Below are 23,875 nucleotides of genomic sequence, written 5' to 3' on the forward strand. Positions count from 1 at the left end.
TAAGGAGTGGCAGACCTTGAGCACCTACAGATAGTTAGGAGGAAGTTAGAAGTAAGTTGTACATGGTAAGTAGATAGTTGGAGTACTAAAGTATTAGGAAAATTGTGAATTCTTATAAATAAGACAATTTTCCCTTAGCAGCATTAAGAGATATAAGGATGAGTCAGATGACAGTTATCTCCATCAAGCACCACCGAGCTCACAACATCATAAGGACAAGTCCTCTTCGATACTTCTATTATGCCAAGTAAGAAGAGCATCTTCATGAAAGCAGAAGTGGATTAAGTCATCAATCAACAAATAATGATCAATCTTATATGGAGAAGACACAAGTGATCATTACACATCAGTCAACATATAGATGGTACACCATTATGGGATGAGCAGATCCATCACATACATCCAATGCAGAAAGCATGTTAAGCATCTGTTTACTATAAAGTTAATCATTATTCCATCTCAATCCTACTTAAAGACAAACTACCCAGAAGATTAGAGAAGATAGTTAGTCAACATGAATATCGATATACTGACAGATCGACCATACATTAAGCCAATATAATCAATGATGATTGAAGACTAATGTATAAATATTCGAAGATATCAAATGCAGATCAGTTATCAATAACAATGCAGATCGTTGCTTAGTAATCAGTTTGAATAAGGCATACGCATTGAAAGGAATTTATGACATCAATGAAGTCTAGAAAGCATCTTGTTAACTATCGATTAATGATAAAAGACAGCTCCTTGATTGATAATCAAAGGGAGGAATTAACCAATCAAATGATTAGTCATGGACATCAATGATGATTAATAAAGCAAGGAGTTTGTTAAGACTGCGGTTATGTTAACCAATATCATTTGTGTACACAAAAACCGATTTGATTATGAAGATGGACTAATTAGATTAAGGTGGCAGCAATTACAAGATCAATTGTTATGCCTTAAGATGACAGCGATTAGAAAGTGATTATGATAAGAAGACTAATTGGTATTCCTTGGATAACAAACCAATTATTATGAAGAGAGATGTTGGGAAGGAGATGTGTCTCATTGCTCATGAAGAGGTGCAAACCATTCGAGTTGCAAGACTTAAGAAGGCCATTGATCACACTCCATCAATCATCGATTTGGAAACCTTTATCTCTTTGTATCCTTTATTGGATCTGCTCGTAGAGCATCAGCCTCTTGGCATATTTCTGTTGCATAGTTTTAAGGCATTATTCAGATACTGCACCCATTGTTGCAAGTGCAAATCGACCATATCAGAAACAGCAGCATTATTATTGTTGCAAGAATACATATTCATATCTGAAACAGCAACATATCGATACAAGCAATATCATCATATAAACAGTGCATATATTTAAGGATTGAAATTAGAAATAGCAATTCATTGCTATAGGCGATAGGAAGACAATATAGAATTCTGTCCATTGTCAAATCAGAGAAGGCTAATATCATATTGAACATCAAGATCATCCTTGTATAATTGTTATCAGTTATATCAGATACAGAAGTGATCAATATCCAATATATATATTGTTCTTTGAATAATATTATCATTATCTATATATGTCTTATCAATTGCATAATTTAAACATTCATGAGTGGTATCATAGATCACAATTCATAGTGATAATTGAGATTTGAAGGAAATAAGTCTCTTGCAATTGATTGATAGAGTTAATTGCCCCCTAATTCATAAAGAATAATATAAGGGGACATTACAAGTGGTATCAGAGCATTATTTGCATTGTTCAATTTGTAAAGAAGGGCCAATCTACAAACTGGATGGGCATGGGGGCCTTGCTTACATAGCTGCAATTGTTCCCCAAAGCATTTCCTTTTTATACCTACTTTTCTTGCCTAATGATGGTTGATGAGTATGTGCATGACAAAGATTTGGAGGTGTATTTATTATTTGGTGCCACCAGCTGTTACTTGAGCCTCTTTAGGGAGTCCTTTGGAATATTACCTGCTGCATTTATCTTATAAAAAAATAATTATCGGCTTCTCGTTATTGACAACAACATATTCTTTATATTTTTTCATGCTTTTTAAAAGTCCAATGCATTAGTTGTGGTTTGTTTTAACTTTCTATTCTCTCTGTGGGGTCTACAGAAATGGAGTTAAGCTTTTAATATTAGCAAGATATGAATTTATAAATTTTTTATGCTTTTTTCATTTATTTAATCAATTTTATGTGGTTACCCCTATTTTTTAGGTTAGAATATTTATATATTTATGTTTTTTGTATGATTTTTTATAAGGACAAACCCAAATGGATCCAACCCCAATTTTATTTTTTTGTTTGCCAAATCTGCATACTGAAACTTTGAATCCAAACCTGAGCTGGAACCTGAAGCCAAACCCAGCTACTTAGTTTGTTCCTACTGCTTTGTGGGGCCTTTCCCCCACTTTTCTACTAATGATTGCATCAGCTTGCAGCTTTCTCTTTTAGGTTAACCCTTTGTGGATTTTTTTAGCTATTTCATTCTTTTTTATTTTTTGCTGTGTCTAGGTCCCCTTTGCCACAATGCTTTGTTATTGTACCTGCTCTATGTTCCAATCCCTTGATTTTCTTTGGTTATTCATGAACATTAATATAATTTCTGGCTACTTTTGCTGACTATCCCAAAATTTAATTACTCTTTCATTTGTGGATATCTGCTCATTTAGTTTGCTAGCTGAGGTGACATTCAAACAATGTTATGATATTATTTTTAACTGATTATGCTACTGGGGTAAGCTCGGGGTCAGTGTTTAGTTGTTTTGAATGTGCTGTTTTCAAAGAACATGGAGCGGCTCAGGAACATCTTCAAAAAGTGTGGAAATATGTAATGTCCCCCAAATAAAGATATAAACCATGGAAATTAAGCTCACGATATTAATTATTTTTATTAATACTTTACAGTGGGATTAATATAAATAATTAATATTATTAATTTGTATATTAATTTGTATTGTTAATGCAACGAAAGCAGTTGATGAAACGACTTCGGGAAGAATAAAAAGGCATAGCGGGGATATTGAAGATATCATGGTGGAGAAGATTTTTTTAAAATTGTCAGACCGGAGATTGACGTTGATTAACTACATGTTATCAACCATTGAAGATTGGATTCCCTTCGTCAGTTCAGTCTGGCCTATTGGAATCAGATGCATGGAGGAAGATACATTTATTAGCGACAGAATACGGATTGGATATATACAAAGATATCGAAGAAGACGATAATCCTCTGTTTTCCGCGTGAGCGTGGTATCGCTTCATCCAGGGAATTCCCAACTTTTCGTCAGTATCTTATTGACCTACTGGTTGAGATTCTGCATTTCCTATTGGCAAAGATTGTAGACGCAACCAATTTGTGCGACTGTGTGGCGAGTTAAATTCCGCAGAGATCGAGCAGTCCGTGTACATTGTCAGAGGCCTAACACAGTAATGTGAAGCATGATTATATAAATGTTGCCGCAGGGGTATAGAAACCACCACACCCGATATCGGGTAACTGTCTGAAGTCACGATCGTTGCTTTCCGGCCTAGGACCATCGGATGCGAACAGGGAGTAGACTGATTGTTACGTAAGCAAGTGTTAAGGAAGGGTATCACATTATCATTTGCAACATGTTAGAAGTTCAGACACGGAAGAGGATCAGATTATCATTGCAGAGTATTAGAAGTTCAGACATGGAAGAGGATCACATTATCATTTGCAACGTGTTCACCGATTGCGCAACACAACAAATTCTTGGCACCGGCAGTAATATATTCTGGCTCGCACGAGCAATCTATTCTGGGTCCAGCGTATGAAGGAGTAGCTTACACTATAAATTCATGATTTGCGGGAAATCCACTATAGCAACCGCAGTCCAATAACCAGGTGCAATTCGACAAATCTTCCCCTTCAAAATATTCTATACACTGGAGTTAATGTCTGGAATAATACTTGTACAGTTTGTTAGGCAATTAAAAGATAGAACATAAACACCATGCTATGAATAAACAAGAAGGATCCAAATTTAGCCAATCAAGATGTTCTGTCATATTTGACTGTGCTGTGCAAATATTTTCCTATCCGTATTAGTAGAACATCTTCTTTTACAATCAAACTATAATTGGGGAATTTTACAGTGGTATCAGAGCTTTAAATCCTGCCAGCCTGTAGGGTATTTTTCAGAAAAAATTTAATGCACAACGGAGTATGCACCAAGGAAATTATAATTTCCGAAGTACTAGGGCCCATCAAAACAGATTTACAAGCTTTCCTTTAGCATAGAGTAGTACGTCCATTCCCGTTTGAAATTGAGGATAGCCACCCAGAAATTGACGAAGAAATTATCTTTGAAACCAACATGGGAGACCCAGATAACAATAGGGATCTGTTGGCTGCATTAATGAGAAGTCAACAAGATATGCAAGATAACGTTAACAAAACGACCAATTTGATGACCCAGTTTATGGCCAATAATATGAATCAACACCAAAATAATGGAAGGCAGAATAATCAACATCAAAATAATGGGGGAAATAATGGGGGTAGAGATGAACAATCAGTTAATAATCAGCCAAAAAGAACAGGAATAGCTAGACCATTTATGCCTACATTTACTGCTTGAAACCAACCACTTGAAAAAGAACCAACAATAAGAGAAATACAAGCAGAAATACATCAGGATTGGTTAGATTCCGGTGAAGAATTCCGATCAACAATGAGATTTAGAGAATGTTTAGATGTCAGAATGAAACATAGGCCACGAGGACAGCGAGGAAATAACAGTGAATTGCAAAGGAAAATTGGAAAAATGTCCATTCCTTATTTTGACGGAACAGGTAAAACAACTGCTCGGGCTTGGGTGCAAAAATTAGATACCTACTTCCAATTAAACCCTATGTTGGAAGAGGAAGCAATTAAATATGCTGCATTACACCTTGACGGTATAGCACATGAATGGTGGCATCATGGGCAAATAACTCTTGGCCACAATTTGATAGGCACTTATGTTGAGTTTACCAGAGAAACTTATTCATAGGTTTGATTCTAAGGATCCCGAACTACACCTTAAGGATCTGACTCAACTTAAGCAAACTGGAACTGTTGAACAATATATCTTTGAATTTGAAAAATTCGCAGTTTTAGTCACTGAAATTTTTGAAAGGCACAAGATTGTGATATTTATAGATGGATTGTCTGATTCCCTCAAAGGGTGGGTTAAATCCTTAAACCCCCTTACTTTACAAACAGCTATCAAAAAAGCAAAAGAATTAGAACCATCTTCAAAAGGAAATTTTTTTAACAAAGGACCACCCCCTAAACCGGAAAAAGACAAACAACCTTTCAACAAATATGATTTCCCTAGAAACAGGCTAGATAAGGAGGATAGAGAAGAACTCAGAAGGAAAAAACTCTGTTTCAGTTGTAGAGAAGCATGGCAGCGGGGGCACAGATGTTTAGGGAAGGGGAAAATTCATTATATCGAGGTTATGTCTGACAGTGAGGATGAAGATGTTGATCCTAACATAGAACGAACACATTAGAATACTGAGTCAGAAACAGGTACCAAACAAGGAGAAGGAGTCATAGCATCCATGACAGGAACCCCACATTATAATATTTTCAGGGTTAGAGGAGTTTTGAATGGATAGCGGGTAATTGTTATGCTTGATAGTGGTTCTACTCATAATTTTATAGATGCAGCACTCGTAGAAAAACGTGGTTCGCAGACAGAAAAACATGAGGGATTTGATGTTAGAGTAGCAGGTGGAACTAATTTGTCTAGCACTCATAAAGTTCCTAAATTGAATATTACTCTTGCCAATTACACTGTTACTGATGATTTCTATGTGATTGATCTGGCTGACACGAATGTTATTCTGGGCATACAGTGGATGGAAACATTAGATGAATATACATAGAGCTTTAAAAGAATGGAATTCTCTTTTAAAATTGATGATAAGAAAGTAGTCCTTCGTGGTATGTCTAACAGTGGGCCCAGGATCGTCAGTGCGAAACGAATGGAAGCTATTTTCAGACATGGAGATGTGGCATGGTCAGCACAATGTTTAATTTCCAACAAGGTATTAGGTTTTGAATCTAAATCCTATCAAGCTGATTTGTTAACAGTATTAGATTCACATCATTCGGTTTTTAATGATATTCCTCCAGGAGTCCCACCTGATAGAGGTTTTGAACATACTATTGAATTAGAAGAAGGTGCTAAACCAGTGATTACTACTCCTTATAGACACCCTAAAACATTCAGGGATGAAATAGAAAAGGCAATTAAGGAGTTATTAGATATGGGACATATCAGACCTAGTTCTAGTCCTTTTGCTTCATCTGTATTGTTTGTCAAAAAGAAGGATGAAACACTTCGGATGTGTATTGATTACAGAGCTCTTAACAAGAAAACCATCAAAAACAGGTATCCAATTCCTCGCATTGATGAATTGTTAGATGAATTGCATGGTGCTATCTAGTTTTCTAAAATTGATTTAAGATCAGGGTATCATCAGATTAAATTAAGAGAACAAGACATTCATAAGACTGCTTTCCGTTGTCATTATGGTCGTTATGAATTCCTGGTAATGCTGTTTGGTCTAACAAATGCTCCGGCAACATTTCAGTCCTGTAATCATATTTTTAACAAACAGTTAAGAAAATTTTTGTTAGTATTTTTTGATGACATACTAATTTATAGCAAAACTTGGGAAGAGCATTTGAAACATATTGATATAGTCCTGGGTATTATGGAATCACAATCACTGTATGCAAAGGCGTCTAAATGTGAATTTGGAATTACTGAAATTTTGTATTTAGGGCATATGATTAGTGCAACAGGGGTACAGGTTCATCAAGAAAAAATAAAAGCCATTTTGGATTGGCCACCACCTCGGAACCTTACGGAGCTAAGGGGATTCTTTGGTCTATGTAGTTATTACAGGAGGTTTGTCAAAGGTTTTTCACAGCTTGGGGCACCCTTGACAGATCTTACCAAAAAGGGGGCATTCAGGTGGATTGAGGAAGCTCAACGGGTATTTGAGAAGCTTAAAGAGGTAATGAGTTCTTGTCCAGTACTTGCTCTTCCAGATTTTAATCAGCGTTTTGTGTTGGAATGTGATGCTTTGGGTGATGGAATAGGGGCAGTTTTAATGCAAAACAAGCACCCTATAGTTTATGAAAGCAGAAAGCTTAATAAACTTGAAAAATTGTATTCTATCTATGATAAAGAAATGTTGGCAATCATGCATGCATTGACAAAATTTAGACAATATTTGGTTGGTAGCAGATTTGTGGTGAAAACTGACCATAACAGTCTAAAGTATTTCTTGGGACAAAAAGATTTAAATGACAGGCAACAAAAATGGATTAGTAAGATTCAAGCTTATGATTTCGAGATTGAGTATGTAAAAGGTAAAAATAATATTGTTGTAGATGCTTTATCTAGAAGGCCTGAACTCAATGCACTCTCGGTAGTAACAGCAGATTGGAAATCTTTATTGCTAGTAGAATACTCAAAGGATCCTTTTGCTTGTGATTTGCTAGACGGTAATGTACAAGATGACAAATATAAGGTTGTAAATGATATGATCTATTACAAAGACAAAATTTACTTGTCTCCAGGTTCGAAGTTGAAAGAGAAAATCCTCCAGTTTGTGCATGATGTTCCTTTAGTAGGGCACCCCGGCTACTTCAAAACTTACAGGCAGATAAGAGAAAGATTCACCTGGAAAGGACTTAAGAATGATGTTCTTCGTTATGTTAAAGAATGTATCACCTGTCAACAAAACAAAGCAGAGCATACGTTTCCAGCGGGTCTATTACAGCCTTTGCCTATATCGGAACAGAAATGGGAAAGTATATCTATGGATTTCATTACAGGCTTACCACGATCTCAAGGTAAAGATTGCATTTTTGTTGTGGTTGATAAATTGACTAAATTTGCACACTTCTTCTCTATTACTACAGAATTCACAGCTGTTCAGCTCGCAAAACTTTTCTTCCGAGAGGTGTTCCTTTTACATGGATTACGAAAAAATATCATCAGTGACCGAGATAGCAGATTTTTGAGTATATTTTGGGGGGAACTTTTCAGATTGACAGGTACTGAGTTAAATCACAGCACAAGTTACCATCCACAAACTGATGGACAAACGGAAATAGTAAACAAATGGATCGAGGGTTACCTTCGTAATTATGTGTCAGGACATCAGAAAGCTTGGGTCTGTTGGCTATATTTGGGGTGAATATTGCTATAACACTACTCATCATGTATCTATCGGTATGACTCCTTTCAAAGCACTTTATGGGTATGATGTACTTTCTTTTATTGATCTGGCTTTCGTTCGGAGTAGTGTCCCCAAATCCCAGGACATGCTTCAGGAATGCCAAGATATATTGAAAGCACTTAAAGAAAACTTACAATGTGCTCAGAATCAACAGAAACTTTATGCAGACAAAAAGCGTGTTGAACGCCATTTTGAAGTTGGTGAATTGGTATACCTCAGACTGCAACCCTATAGGCAGTCAACTCTCAAACGAAGTGGAGCAGAGAAATTGAAGCCTCGATTTTATGGGCCATATCCGGTGATCCGAAAAGTTGGTGCAGTGGCATATGAATTGGAATTACCTGAAGAAAGTAGAATACATAATGTATTTCATGTATCTTGTCTCAAAAAGGCTTTGGGACAGCAGGTGACAATATCAAAGAACTTACCACCACTGAATGAAGAAGGGAAACTAGAAATGATTCCCGAAGTGATTGTGGAAACTCGAGATCGGCAATTGAGGAACAGGACAATCTGGGAATACCTCATTAAATGGCAGAATTTACCATTGGATGATGCTACTTGGGAAAATGAGCAGATTCTTCAATATCTTGGATTACAGTTGCTTGTGGGCAAGCAACATTGGGCAGGGGAGACTATAATGTCCCCCAAATAAAGATATAAACCATGGAAATTAAGCTCAGGATATTAATTATTTTTATTAATACTTTACCTTGGGATTAATATAAATAATTAATATTATTAATTTGTATATTAATTTGTATTGTTAATGCAACGAAAGCAGTTGATGAAACTACTTCGGGAAGAATAAAAAGGCATAGCGGGGATATTGAAGATATCATGGTGGAGAAGATTTTTTTAAAATTGTCAAACCAGAGATTGACGTTGATTAACTACACGTTATCAACCATTGAAGATTGGATTCCCTTCGTCGGTTCAGTCTGGCCTATTGGAATCAGATGCATGGAGGAAGATACATTCATTAGCGACAGAATACGGATTGGATATATACAAAGATATCGAAGAAGACGATAATCCTCTGTTTTCCGCGTGAGCGTGGTATCGCTTCATCCAGGGAATTCCCAACTTTTCGTTAGTATCTTACTGACCTACTGGTTGAGATTCCGCATTTCCTATTGGCAAAGATTGTAGACGCAACCAATTTGTGCGACTGTGTGGCGAGTTAAATTCCGCAGAGATTGAGCAGTCCGTGTACATTGTCAGAGGCCTAACACAGTAATGTGAAGCATGATTATATACATGTTGCCGCAGGGGTATAGAAACCACCGCACCCGATATCGGGTAACTGTCTGAAGTCACGATCGTTGATTTCCGGCCCAGGACCATCGGATGCGAACAGGGAGTAGACTGATTGTTATGCAAGCAAGTGTTAAGGAAGGGTATCACATTATCATTTACAATGTGTTAGAAGTTCAGACACGGAAGAGGATCAGATTATCATTTGCAGAGTATTAGAAGTTCAGACACGGAAGAGGATCACATTATCATTTGCAACGTGTTCACTGATTGCGCAACACAACAAATTCCCGGCACTGGCAGTAATATATTCTGGCTTGCACGAGCAATCTATTCTGGGTCCAGCGTATGAAGGAGTAGCTTACACTATAAATTCATGATTTGCGGGAAATCCACTATAGCAACCGCAGTCCAATAACCAGGTGCAATTCAACAAATCTTCCCCTTCAAAATATTCTATACACTGGAGTTAATGTCTGGAATAATACTTGTACAGTTTGTTAGGCAATTAAAAGATAGAACATAAACACCATGCTATGAATAAACAAGAAGGATCTAAATTTAGCCAATCAAGATGTTCTGTCATATTTGACTGTGCTGTGCAAGTATTTTCCTGTCCGTATTAGTAGAACATCTTCTTTTACAATCAAAGTACAATTGGGGAATTTTACAAAATACCAGGATGTGCTTGAAACAACAGTGTTCCAGAAACATTTATCATGTAGTCATTTTCTTTTCAGGAATATAAAAGCAATCAAGCAAGGGGCTTGTGGCTGCACCATGTTGCATGGCTTGAACTGAATACCTTCTGTGTCTGGGTCTCTAACTGATCTTGTTAGGTTCTTATCTTTTGGAAAATACTAGCCACAATTTGACAGCAGGGTGAATACATATAAGGTTCAAGTGCTTTTTATAAGCTTTAAAATGACACTACAGTTTGGCTCAATTTAATCTTAATATATTTAGTTTTTAATTAATCTGCAAACTTATAAAAAGCTATTTATTCTTAGAAAATATATACGTGATTCTGTAATACTAATTAGGCACCTTGATATTAGCCTTGAAAACCAATTGCATCTTATCTACATGGGCTCTGCTTCTTGATTGTCTGAATGAAGGATATCAACGTAGTTTACTGAGCATGACATGTTTCTCATCTTTCAAGGTTTTACCTGTTTCATTGAATCTAAGCACATCACGTTGACTATATTTTCTGGTTTCACTGTTGCATTGTTTAGGATATCATAAATCTTTAAATGGTCCAAGTGATTTCGACTTGGCCAGTATACTTAGATGGCAGGGCCCCTGCCTTTGAGTTCATCTGTATAAGATGTATGCTACCCAAATTGTCATCCTTGTAGTTAGATATTAGACTAGAAACAATGAAAGAAAAGGGAATCATTTTCTAGTGATAATTATTTTAGTTGCCACAGTATTCTCCATTAGGAGGACCATGTCAAGGTTTCCTTTTTCTTTTCCTTTCTATCAAATTAGACTTCTTTGGATTGAATCAAATCTACACATGTGATGTACAGGCCAAAAATCTTGGACAGCTTTTATATTCTGCATATGCATTAAATTTGTATGTGGCTATTTTTTTCAATTGATTGAAATGAAAGAAAGCGAGTTTGACATTGGAATACTAAAAGTTAAAACATTCATAGAGACTATATCTTGGAAGTCCTAGTGAATGCTATTATGAGAGAATGATGTTGAGAATATTACCTTAGGTCTGCAAAGAATTGCCAGTGATGAAAGTTAATCATATTCTGCTATATAAATTCATCAAATTTGTTTTTTTTTTGGCATCAATGTTGCGAGAACCTTGTCTCTATGCTAGGTTAGCGTCCAGGTTGATATGTTTACCAGATAATATTTATAACAGTTCCCACATTGAATGGAAAATGCTTAGGACAGAACCTTGTCACCATACTAGATTAGGTATCTAGCTTGATCAGTCTTATTAGATAAAATTTATAATATCTCCCCACAGCAAATGGAAAGTGTTTAACATACTCAAGCAGGATTATATAATTAGGAATGGGTAGAGAAACTTTAGAATGTTTTTATAATTGTAAGGAAGCAATTTGTATGGGATATAAATTAGAGTTAACATCCACGAGATGACCAAAGCTTGCTTCTGGTTCATAGAATGGAGGCATCTGAGTATTTAATTTGACTATTATTATATCTAATATTTAACTATTGTCCAAAACATAATATTGCATAATATTCCTTTAATTACAAACCTTCTTCTTTGGTTTAGTCTGGAACATGTTTCTACCTTTTTTGTTTTGTCTGCAAGTATTTTTGTATGTAATAATCATTTATATGGATTCGGATTTTCATGATGTCAGCTGTTGGGGATATTTTGTTGGATGCATCTTCAGTTCTGAGTGGAGAGGTGACACTTAAGATTCTTTCAAATAACTTTTTTCAAGTAAGTTGTCTATATCAATCCCTTTTTGGTATGATTAGTCTACAACAGATTCTCATAACAAAATTTATTTGGGGCTTGTGCCATTATTTATAATGATGTTGATCGTAATCAGTCCATATGAAAAAAATTGAATAACACTATTTGTGATTTTGTTGAAAGTGGGTTGTGCATATTATGATTGATAAGTTTTTGTGGAGTGAATGATGAACAGGTCACATCCTCTTTCCTGACATTTCTATTTTTCTCATTTTGTCAGATCATAGTTTCTCCTGGTGTGCAATTGTTGGTTATATTTTATCAAAATGCTGGAATTCAAGGCATTATCTGCTGACATAAATTTGGATCTTTTCATTAAGTCTTGCTAGATTTGGTTTCCATGGTGTTATCAGTTATGGCATGTAAAATGTTTTGGAGACTATATTTTTAAATTTCTTTCTTGTTCTTGTACTGCATCATACTTAAGACTCTCTGAATGAGAAAGGAATGATTTCCACATATTCATATAAAAGTGGCTCTTTTAAAATTTGTGCTTAAATGACAATTTTCTAGACATATAGGAGAGAGAAAATGAATTTCTAACTTTAGAGACTGTTCTATTGCTCCTTTAAGTTTTAAGAATCGGATTTGGATGCCTGCAATTGCCATTGCCTTATTTTTGAAGTGACTGCTGGTTTGAGGATTGTGCCTGTTTTCGGAAAGCAAATATTAGAGAAATTGAAATTTGGTATGAATTCGTAGGAGAAAATATTGGATCAGAGAATATTTTGTGGTAATGGGTCAAAAATGATTTGCATCAATGATTTCAAAATTCAAATTTTGAGGCTTGATTCTTGACGAGCGTAATTTTCTGTAATTTAATTTTTATTAATAATTTTAGGAGACAGAAAGCTTCAAAACATTGTTTTGTAGCTGTAAATGCTTGGCTTGTTCTTGAGTTCCATTTGACTATTATATATGAACATGTTTCATATGTGTGTGGTCTATTGTCTTCAAAAAGGCAACGCTGCAAACATCGGGCTCTGTTTATTGTCTATGTGGTCAGTGAGCTGATCAAGACATCGTTATTGGCCTAGTTGAATTTTTAACTTAAAAACTATAAATTAATAAAAAATAGTTTCACAAAATAAAAGAAGCTGAAGTTTTAAAAGAAAATAAATTATACTATATTTGCAATGACAATCTTTTGACCAATAAGCTATCTGATAAAGATAAAACTAGCTAAACAGTAGACACTTAGCTCCTGAATATTGATATACCAAACCGTAGACATTCAGCTCCTTGATATTGATGTACCAAACCGTAGATATTCAGCTCTTGGCTGACAACATACTAGATAACCGATCATATATTTTATACTGCACTCAGAATAAAGAACATTTCACTATTTGGAACTTCATCAGTCCAAATAACAAAAGAGTTGTTAGATGTGAACAAAAGGAGCATGATTTGTAAACCTGGGAAGAATATGTAAATTCTAAATAGATATATCTATATGGCCAAATTCATGGGCACTTCTACTTCATGATTTGCATGTAATAAATTAATCCAAACAGAGTCTATACAACAGATTGCTGCAGAGGTCACACAGTTTACTCTGAACTGACAATTACATTGAGAAGCACACAGGCAATACTAAGAGAGGGCGGGGAGGTGTGAATTAGTATTGCATAAATTTAACCCTTTTATATTTAGATCACACAGAAGAATAACCACAAGGACTAAAACACCAGATTTCTCGTGGAAAACCCTTTTGGGTAAACAACCACGGTATTAAAAGACTTCCATTAACTTCAATTTGGGCTCTAACCCAGTTTACAAAGCAACAAACAAAAGAGAGCACCAACTCTCCACTCATAACCGGGAACAGTAGAGGCTCCAACCCCAATCCAAAAGAGACCACCAACTCTGTATAAATAAGACACAAAACTCTTATTACTGAAACACTTACTTTCAAATCCAGAATATGCTATGAACAGCCTTCTTCAATAATAAACATAAGACACTGTTATGGTTCCCACTTACTTTTCTAGAGAAGTTTCACAAACCTCCGAATATCTATATTCTCAACACTCAGAATTTTTTATTTTAAAAGACACTTCACATGTACATTCCACAGACCACACTTCTCTTTTTTTAAAAAAAAATTGATAGGCAAATGCTGTCAATATAAATTCAAAAACCAGTGACCCGCACTTTCAGCTGAAATTTTTTTGTTCCAAGTCCAGTCCCCTTCAATATGGTAAATCTGTGATAGACAATTTCTGTCAAGCACACACTCCACGCACAAAAAAATCTTCCACCTCACCAAAAGAAACTTCCAGCTGTCGTTTCTAGCATTTTTAAATTCGTACGAGACACATTTGAAAAACTCACGCATGCTCCAAATAAGTCGAACTCCCTTCAATTTTTTGTTTGCTCCAAAAAACATTTGAAAAAAATATCTCTTAGCTCACATCACGACTTCGTGAAAAAATTTCACGACACCTTCAATCCCCATTCACTTTATCTGAAGCCTTTTTACGAATTGTTCTTCCAGCATAACAGACCCATGTAGCCGAAATTTTTAATGCCCTGTGGCCGTTTTTTCTTCATCTCACCAGTCATTACCGAAGTGGCATTTAAATCGTATACTCTTTTTAAAAGAGCACAAAACATAAACACACCCAGCTATGTTAAAAGCTCCACGCACTCCCACACGTCTTTCACTCCCGTCGATACCTCAAAAATGCGATTCATTTATTAAGTGATACTTAAGTTTTAAAAAAAAACTTAAACCAATCATGACTTCTGCCGAGAATTCAATGCCTACGATACAGGGCCTTCTCACAAGGAATCAAACTCAAAATAGTGAAGAAATGTCTTGCTAGAATAACATTACAAAGAATTCCTTTTTAATGAAAGCAGCCACCACTAAGCATTAAGGAAAATGAATTCTTTTTCCTTTAAAGAAGACCGATGCCAACAAGAAAACACAAGCTCCCACTCCCATAAAATATGCACAACTCCTTTACACATGTCGTCACTAAGTAAGAGAAATAATTATCACCCAGGCATATAGCCAATGCATAGTTAAAGCTAGCCGCCTCAAAAGAAAAAAATTGATCCTTTAGAAAAGTCGAACTATGATGAGGCATGTTAATCTAACATGGCAGCTGATAGGAGACAAGTAATCATACAGATAGCTGAAGTAGGCACACACTTAGCTCAAGCTAACAGCCAAGCAGACATCTTAAGCACCTCAAGCAGCTCAAGCAACCAGGCACTCAGGGGGCTCAAGCAACCAAGCACATGGGGAGCTGAACCAAAATTCACAAACAACAACATAGCTTACTCAACAAGCCTTTGACATCAATGACAAATATCCAACAAACTCCCCCTTTGTCATTAATGGCAATTCCATCTCCTTTTGCAACCTCCTGAAACCAAGAAAAACACAACCTCTCCCTCTGAAATCTTGCTTCCCCTTTGACATCAATGACTGAAATAAAGCTACATTTAACCAAAAAGTTGATACAAATCTGCAATAAAACCTGCAAACACTGATCAAAGGGGCATGAAATAATGCAATAGATACTCCCCCTGAGCAAAACAACCCTTCAATGATGGAGTGAAGGGACTCCTAACATCTGTCTCAGCTTTTCAAATGTATCTCTCGGCAAAGGCTTAGTGAACACATCTGCAATCTGATCTTTAGTAGAAACATATTCAAGTTTAACCTGTTGATTACTAACTTGTTCACGCAAGAAGTGATACTTGATAGGAATATGCTTGGTTCTAGAGTGTAAAACATGATTCTTAGAGATGTTAATGGCACTTGTATTATCACAAAAGATAGAAATAGGATGACTGAAATCTACCTTAATGTCTTTCAATGTCCGCTTCGTCCAAAGTACCTATGTGCAGCAGGACATTGCTGCAATGTATTTCGCTTCAGTTGTAGAGAGAGAAACAAAAGCTTGCTTTTCACTACATCATGAAACCAAACACTTTGCAAGGAAGAAATTACCACCACTTGTGCTCTTCCTATCAGCAACTGAGCCACCCCAATCTACATTTATATATGCTGTAAATAAAAAATCATTTCCACTAGGATACCAAAGCCCATACTCCATAGTACCTTTGAGGTAATTGAAAATTCTTTTAACTGCATAAACATGTGTTTCCTTAGGGGCAGCTTGGAATCTAGCAGCATATCCTACAACTTGCATTATATCAAGTCTAGTGGCTGTAACATACAATAAGCTTCCTATCATAGACTTGTAAAGAGATTGATTAGCATCTGAAGACTCATCATCCTTACTAAGTTTGCAAGTAGTCACCACAGGAGGGCTAACAGAAGTACAATCTTCCATTTTAAACCACTTCAACATTTCTCTAATGTATTTAGTTTGGTAAATAAAAATACCTTCCTTTGATTGATGAATTTGCAGCCCTAGGAAGAAAGATAACTCTCCCAACATTGACATTTCAAACTCCATCTTCATGTTAGTAGCAAAGACTTTACACATTTGTTCACAGTCACAACCAAAAACAACTACAATCAACATATGTTTACCTTCCTCTTTAACATACAAGTTGTTGTATGCTATGCCTCTTTTGAATCCCTGCTGCTGCAAATAACAATCCAGTCTATCATACCAAGCACATGGTGCTTGTTTGAGGCCATAAAGAGCCTTCTTCAGCTCGCATACATAATCTTGATTTGTTGATAACACAAATCCATTAGGCCGTTCTACATAAACTTCTTCATTTAAATGTCCATTCAAGAAGGCAGATTTAACATCCATTGAAAAACTTTAAAACCTTTAAAGGAGGCAAAAGCTAAAAACACTCTAATTGCCTCTAAACGAGCAACAGGTGCAAAGTCTTCATTGAAATCTATACCTTCAACCTGGGCATATCCCTTACACACTAACCTTGTGTTTTGTCTCACCACTTGGCCATCCTCATTCAACTTGTTCTTGAAAACCCATTTTATGCCAATTACGTTCTTAACTTTAGGCCTTGGGACAAGTTCCCAAGTTTCACTCTTTTGAATCTGATCTAACTCCTCTTTCATGGCTGCAACCGAAGATTTGTCTTCAGCTGCCTCTTCAAATGTTTTAGGTTCAATCAAGGACAGCAAAGAAATATTATCAATTGCATAATAGTTAACTTTTCTCCTTGTTGCTCTAGGTCTGTCCTCTTGCAAGATTTGATTGATAGGATGGTTCTTTTCAACAAACCTTGATGTAGTTTTGAGAGAAGTTCTGATTGTAGATCTATTTCCATCATGTGAAGGTGTAAGACCAACTGATGCATCTGCTGTACTAAACTGACTGTTTGCTGTTCCACCCTCAAAATGTATACTAGCACCTTCATTTTGATTGTTCTCATGTGTATTTCCAGCATTGCTACTTGCTGTCTTAACTTGCACACTAGTATAAGTTGATTGATGAGCACTTTCAGCTTCTCCATTTTGTAAATCATCATCACAACTTTGCAATTTCTCAGAAATGCTAGCAATCTCATGAATTTTTACATTAGTGCTCTCAACTATCTTGTGTAATCTCTTGTTAAAACATTTATAGGCTTTACTTTTTGAAGAATATCCTAGAAAAATACCCTTATCGGCTTTAGGATCAAATTTGCCTAAGTTATCCTCGTCTCTCCTAATGTAACAAGGGCTGCCAAAGATTTAAAAATGCTTAACAGATGCTGTCTTAGCATTCCACAATTCATATGGTGACTTGTTGTGCTTAGCTCATATCAAACCTCTATTTTGAATGTAGACATCTGTATGAATTGCCTCCTTCCAAAAACAATCACTTACCTTGGATTCATTCATCATGCTTCTTGCCATCTCTTGAACTGATCCGTTCTTCCTCTCAACCACCTCATTTTGTTGAGGTGTTCTAGCAGCTGAATATTGTCTTTTGATACCAAACTTTTCACAAAAGCTGATTGTTGATGTGTTTTTTAGGACAGCGTCAAACACAAAATAAAGTTGCCTAATGGTCACTTCACTCTCTCTTGATCAAAGTGCGATTGTATGCTAAGATTGCAAGAAGTTCAAACAATCGACTCCAAGGTTCCTTCAATGCGTGGACGTGACTCAGTTGGCTGATGTGTTTGCTGGTAATCCAAGGGGCCTTCCGTTTGCATCATTCTTTCACTTCTTTGCCGTGGCTGGAACTCCATCATCGGATATGGCAATTCTGCAATATGCTATTGCTTCGAATGGACTAAAATGAATTGAAAGAAAAGGGAAAGGGTTCAAAAGGATCTAAATCTACTCCTAAGGGCAGTGATAACATTGAATAGTGCTCTGGTGGACAAATTTCAAATAAACCAAGCTCTGCTTAGCCAAGTTCAACTACAACTCCGCAGAACCGGTGCAATCTTCTGAGGATATTGAAAGATTTTCAAATCGAGAAAGTACATTTGAATACCCAAAACGGCGCAATCCAAACGACTGTCTACAACCGAACTTAGCACAAGTTTAGTGGCTCAAGCTAACTTTACACTGCAACTTACAATCAGCAAGATACAAAAAGTATGAACCATGGAAATTCATTAGACACCATTACATTCTCCATTGAAATCAAAGCACTTTACTACTTCTAATCTAAGTGAGGAAGGTGAAACCATGCAAGCTTTAAAAAATAACTTAAGTGGACACCATCAAAGAACAATGTTTCACTGTTATTATCTCAAAGCTTATCGCAACAATTTCATACAAAGCTCCCTCCCTTTCCAAATGAGGGGGGTCACCCCTTATATAGGCTTCAAGCCCTGACTACATGCAAAACCCTAATTAGGGTTTTCCCAAAAGATTCTCCACACATGATGCAACAAGGTGGGAATCTCCAATTAATAACCCATCATACCCATATACAATTAATTCAAAAGTTCCCAAAAGAGCATCCATTGCGCATTAAATGCACCACCTCCTTCAAATTCACTCAACATGCGTTGAATATTCATCCATGCAAAAATCACCCCATTATGTCATAAATGATCCATCATTTCCACATGCGGCGGTGTTGTGACGTTTTCACACATTGCCCCATTGCAAATGGGGACCCATGTTTTTTGCTTTTTAGGGTTTGTTCTTTGGGTTTTTTAGGGTTTTGTCGGTTAGCCTTTGCATTTTGAGTGCTGTCGGGGAGATCAATAGGATAGCAAGTCCGGCTTGAATGAGGTCCTGATCCTGAAATTTGGCTAAGTCTGGAATGTCCTGATCCTGAATTTGACTAAGTCTGGAAACTGAAAGACCTCAAAAAACTAGATTTTGCAATATAACTCCTGGAGGTCTGAAACCACTCTCAAACATCCTGAAAGTATATATGGAATTTAACTTAAAGTATAAGAAAGAAGAAACATAGAAGGAAATGTCACTTATACTTAAATGCTATATTCCATTAAAATTGTCCTGATAGAGAGTTCGAAAAGTCAAATTTCGCTCCTGTCCTTCTCCAAGGGTCCAGAGCAAAAAGCGCTCCTGTTCCTCTCCAAGGGTCCAAGGCGAATTGCTCATGTCCCTCACCAGGGGACCAGAGCGAAAATACTTATTTGAGCCATTCCTGACCGTGTTTGGACGAATTGAGACATCAAAGGCATGGTGAAGGACGAAATGAGCATGATAGAGCATCCAAACTTGATCAAAAACGATGAAATGATGAAGTTTTTGCCTAGAAGGTCAAATTCGCTCCTGTCCCTCACTGAAGGACCAGAGTGATTTTCTTTATATGCACAATTTTAGACCTTTTTTGGACATTAACTTTTATTCATAGCATTAAGTAAGATGATATCTTCCTTAGCCAAGACTTCTTTTGATGAAAATTGTAACGATTTGGCCTAGGGAGCAAATTTCGCTCCTGTCCCTCAGTGAAGGACCGGAGCTTAAAGTCTGACATTGCTTTGTCCTCGCAGGATTTTAACGACTTGATGATTTGAAGAAGTCCAAAGAGATGCATTTTACCAAATGAATATAACTTGAAGTGCCGTCGTGAAGAAAAATGAACCAAAATGCAAAAATCGCTCCTGTCCCTCAGTCAGGGACCAGGGCGAAGTCTATTGTAGCTCCCGTCCCTCTCCCAGGGGACCAGAGCGAAATCCTTCATAGGGCATGTTCTGGGCAAAGATCAAGCAAGTTTTACGTTCGAAGGCAAGAAAGGAGGTAAATTGAACCTGTTGAAGACAAATTGAAGATTACCAAACACCAACAAGGGACCCAAATGCCCAAGTTCGCTCCTGTCCCTCTCCAAAGGACCAGAGCGATTTTTACCTTAGATGAATTTCCTACCAAGTTACAATGAATTCCAAGGCGTGGATGAGTGAAACAAAGTATGACAAGACCATTGAAGATAAATTTTGAAGTTCGCAAAGTGAGATGAAGCCTACAAGACCAAGATCGCTCCTGTCCCTCTCCAAGGGACCAGGGCGATATAATGATAATATTGCCTTTTCCTCAAATTCAAGATACTCTAAGATGGAGAACAAGGTGGCAAGGACGTTTCGAAGTGTTCCAATCAAGCACAAAGCATCAAAGGTCGCCAACATTGAAAGATTTGCACTAAAATATCCCAGTTCGCTCCTGTCCCTCAGGAAGGGACTAGAGCAAAATTTGCATAAAGGCATAAATTTTGAAAGTTTATCACGCATCAAGCGACTAAGAAGGATCAAGGGACTTTATTTTGCACGATGAAAGTAGTTGCAAGTTGGCCGAAACAAGGACAAGCTCAAAATGTTGAAGTTCGCTCCTGTCCCTCAGGAAGGGACCAGAGCGATATTGAATATATTGGCCAATTCATGCAAAAATCACGTTAAGTCAATGTTTTGCAAGGTCATACAAGGTCTAAGGTGTCTTTTGAAGATGATATACAAGGGTTTTGAACGTCAAAAGGTTATTATTTGAGCTAAAGAGATTATATCGCTCCTGTCCTTTGGACAATGACCAAAGCGATTTTCATTAAAACACTCATGTTCCGTCAAAACCAAGACAAGGCAAGGATAGGCAAGGTCAAGGATGCTATTTGGAAGGCAATGAACGAAGAACAAAGATTGAAAGATGGCAAATTTAGACCAAGACATAGAGATCGCTCCTGTCCCTCTCCAAGGGACCAGGGCGATGTCACATCAAAGAGCACTCATTCACACAAGCAGGACACTCAAGTTCGAAAATCCTAGCGAAAATGGCAAATTCAACGTGGAGATGAAGATTTTGGACGTAAATAATGCAAGGATCAAGACAAAGTTGATGGATCGCTCCTGTCCCTCAGTCAGAGACCAGGGCGATGAGGTACGTATCTTTCATCTTCAAAATTTGGCGCTCAAACAAATATTTTTAAATTTATTTTAAATGCTAAAATCGATAATTTTTGAAAATTCAATTAAATGGCATTTAAATATTGCGCTTGGTATTAATTAATTATTTTGCCTTGTAAAAAAAAAAATCGAAGTTTATTAATTAAAAATGAAGGCATTTAATAATTAATTATTAATTTAATAAAAAAATCAAAGGGAGCGCTTGGTATTTTATTGTTTTATGAAAGTCGGCCTTTATTATTTATTAAAAATCATTTAAATTGTCTTATTTTATAAAAGTCGGCCTAAGTAAATTGGTGGTGTAAGCGCTTATAAAGGGTGGTGAAGATTGTTATTTTCACATTACCATTTTATCATTCAAGTGCGATTTGAGGAAGACAAAGGAGTAGTGCAAATTGTGTGTTAGAGGTGCGAAATTATCATCAAAGAGGAGTGCGTGTTTGTTTCAAGTAAGGCGAATTTGTTATCTTCAAGACATTGAAGACTCCTCCCCCAAGGTGGCGAATTGCTAAAGTGGACGTTCATTTGGAGAGAGATCACGTTGAAGCCATCAAATTTTGATTTGTGCCTAGGCGAATTCCTTTGTTTTGCATTTTAGAGTTAAACTCTCAAGTAAGGTATGACAAGATCCCTTGTTTTAATTTCGAATTTTGATCGTCATAGCCTTAAATTTTGAAATTTTGAATTCTAATAGCTCAATCGTCGTTTAGGAAATGATAACTCAAGGACTTATTATGAAGTTTCCTAAATTTAATCTCTAATCTAGTTATTCATTGCAAAATCATGTTGCTAATTTTGAAATGTTGTGTAGGCATCAAATGGAGATCTCATCAAGGAAAATCAAGCCGAATCAAGGACGATCTTCGTCGGGACGATCTTCGTCGGGACGATCAAGCCAGGACAGGGGCGACCTCTTTCAATCCAGCGTTCCAAGGCGAGGTACATCATCATCTTGCAAATCAAGGACAAAAGGAGTTAGGACAAGAGTTAATTAAAGATAGCCTCTCAACGACATCAAATTGAATATCTAGCAAGCTACAAGTGTCAGATGAGGTGGCATCCTAGTCATCACTCCTCCAGTCAGTGTGGTCCACCTCAGCATGTCCAGATTCAATGTACTTAACTCATGGAAGGTGGCACAAACTCCGATGTACCTACCCCGGCTATCCATTGGTCGATTTTTCTAGAAGGGACATGTGTCCAAGCAATACAATTTTATCATTGGTCAAGCATTAAATGTTATGTAATGGTTGTAACAAACCCTAATTAGGGTTTTCATTGTTGAATCTTGGCCATTGATCTCGAATTGATCTAAGCCATCAAATTGTATTGTGGGCACTATATAAGCCCAAGCATTTCATTTGTAAAGGCTAATTAGCAATTGTTAGAGATAGTATGTAAATAGTTAGAATAGTTAGAGAATAGTTGGAAGCAATTAGAGTAGAATAGGAGGACAAGGCAAGAAATTGTTGCCATTGATTGTAAACAAACTCCATTTTCATTGAAGTAATGGTGAAGTGTGTCGTTTCTTGCAATTTGCATGGTTTCTTGTTGAGTCTTCAATCCTAGATGGTAGATGATTAGATGAATGGAGGAAATGTGATTGATTAATGGTGGAATTCGTATATCCATACTACTAGTAGTTTGTTGATTGCAGACTTGCCTTGTGTAGTCAACTGGAATCGTTCAGCTTAAGCTCAATTTCAATTTGTCGCTTCTTCATTGATATGCATCAACTTGATGGTGTCTATGCCTGCAGTGATGATTTGAACATCATAAAGCTTCCCTTAGAAGATCGCACTAGCCTTGTGGAGATGGTCCATTGATGTCAAAACAAGACCTAGTTAGAGTTTCATCAAAAATCAAATCATTGCTCCTACATTCTTAGTATTAGGATTAGATCTTCTCTTCGCCCTTATCCTTTTTCCATTTTTTCAAATCTAAGCCAGTAAGAGCCTGTGTTCCAGCAAAGCAGATCGGAAGTTCAATCATCAGATGTAAGTCCCCTTGTGATTCCAGCAAATCACATCATACCACTGGAGCTTATCCACACGTAGAGACCCTACTAACCAGAACATTGGAGTCATCCTAACTGATCCTTCATGCGAATCTTCAGCAATTAGAGACTTTATTCAAGAGAGGATAAGATGCCTTTGGGTATTTTATTCTGTGTATGATCGTGTACAAAACACACGTCAACAGGCGGCTGCATGCAAAAGGAATCTGCCATAAATTCAACATGCAATGACTAGGTCGCCATTTGGTCAAATATTCCGGTAATGAATGTGCCACTCTACTGCCACGTGTTCAATAGATCGTCGCCATGCAAGTGGACCCCGCCATTGTATATCCGCTCCTGCACATCTGGAATTGTTGGAGAGGGAAAATTCGATTCAGGAAGAATTTTCCTGAAGTCTCTTCAACTTTCCTTTCTCAGAGAAGGTTTTTCATCAATTCTGCACATTTCCTATTTTTTAGGAAAATTTCCAAATTAGGGTTCCACGGTCTAGGAGAGAGAAAATTCTCCTACGAATCCAAATCTGCAGAAATTTTGAAATTTGGATGTGATTTGATGCATG

The 23,875-nt window shown here is 36.8% G+C and overlaps 1 protein-coding gene across 3 annotated transcripts in view; it reads left to right on the forward strand.

The window, feature by feature from the left end:
- Window positions 1-23,875, forward strand: part of LOC131062620 (transportin MOS14) — a 260,300-nt gene that overhangs the window by 126,875 nt on the left and 109,550 nt on the right. For all 3 annotated transcript variants that reach the window (XM_057996324.2, XM_057996326.2, XM_057996325.2), the window contains one exon: window positions 11,905-11,987. In XM_057996324.2, the coding sequence (XP_057852307.1) occupies window positions 11,905-11,987 (83 nt within the window). The remainder of the gene's footprint in view (window positions 1-11,904; window positions 11,988-23,875) is intronic.

The sequence above is a fragment of the Cryptomeria japonica genome, chromosome 6, assembly GCF_030272615.1.
Source record: "Cryptomeria japonica chromosome 6, Sugi_1.0, whole genome shotgun sequence".
NCBI lineage: Eukaryota > Viridiplantae > Streptophyta > Pinopsida > Cupressales > Cupressaceae > Cryptomeria > Cryptomeria japonica.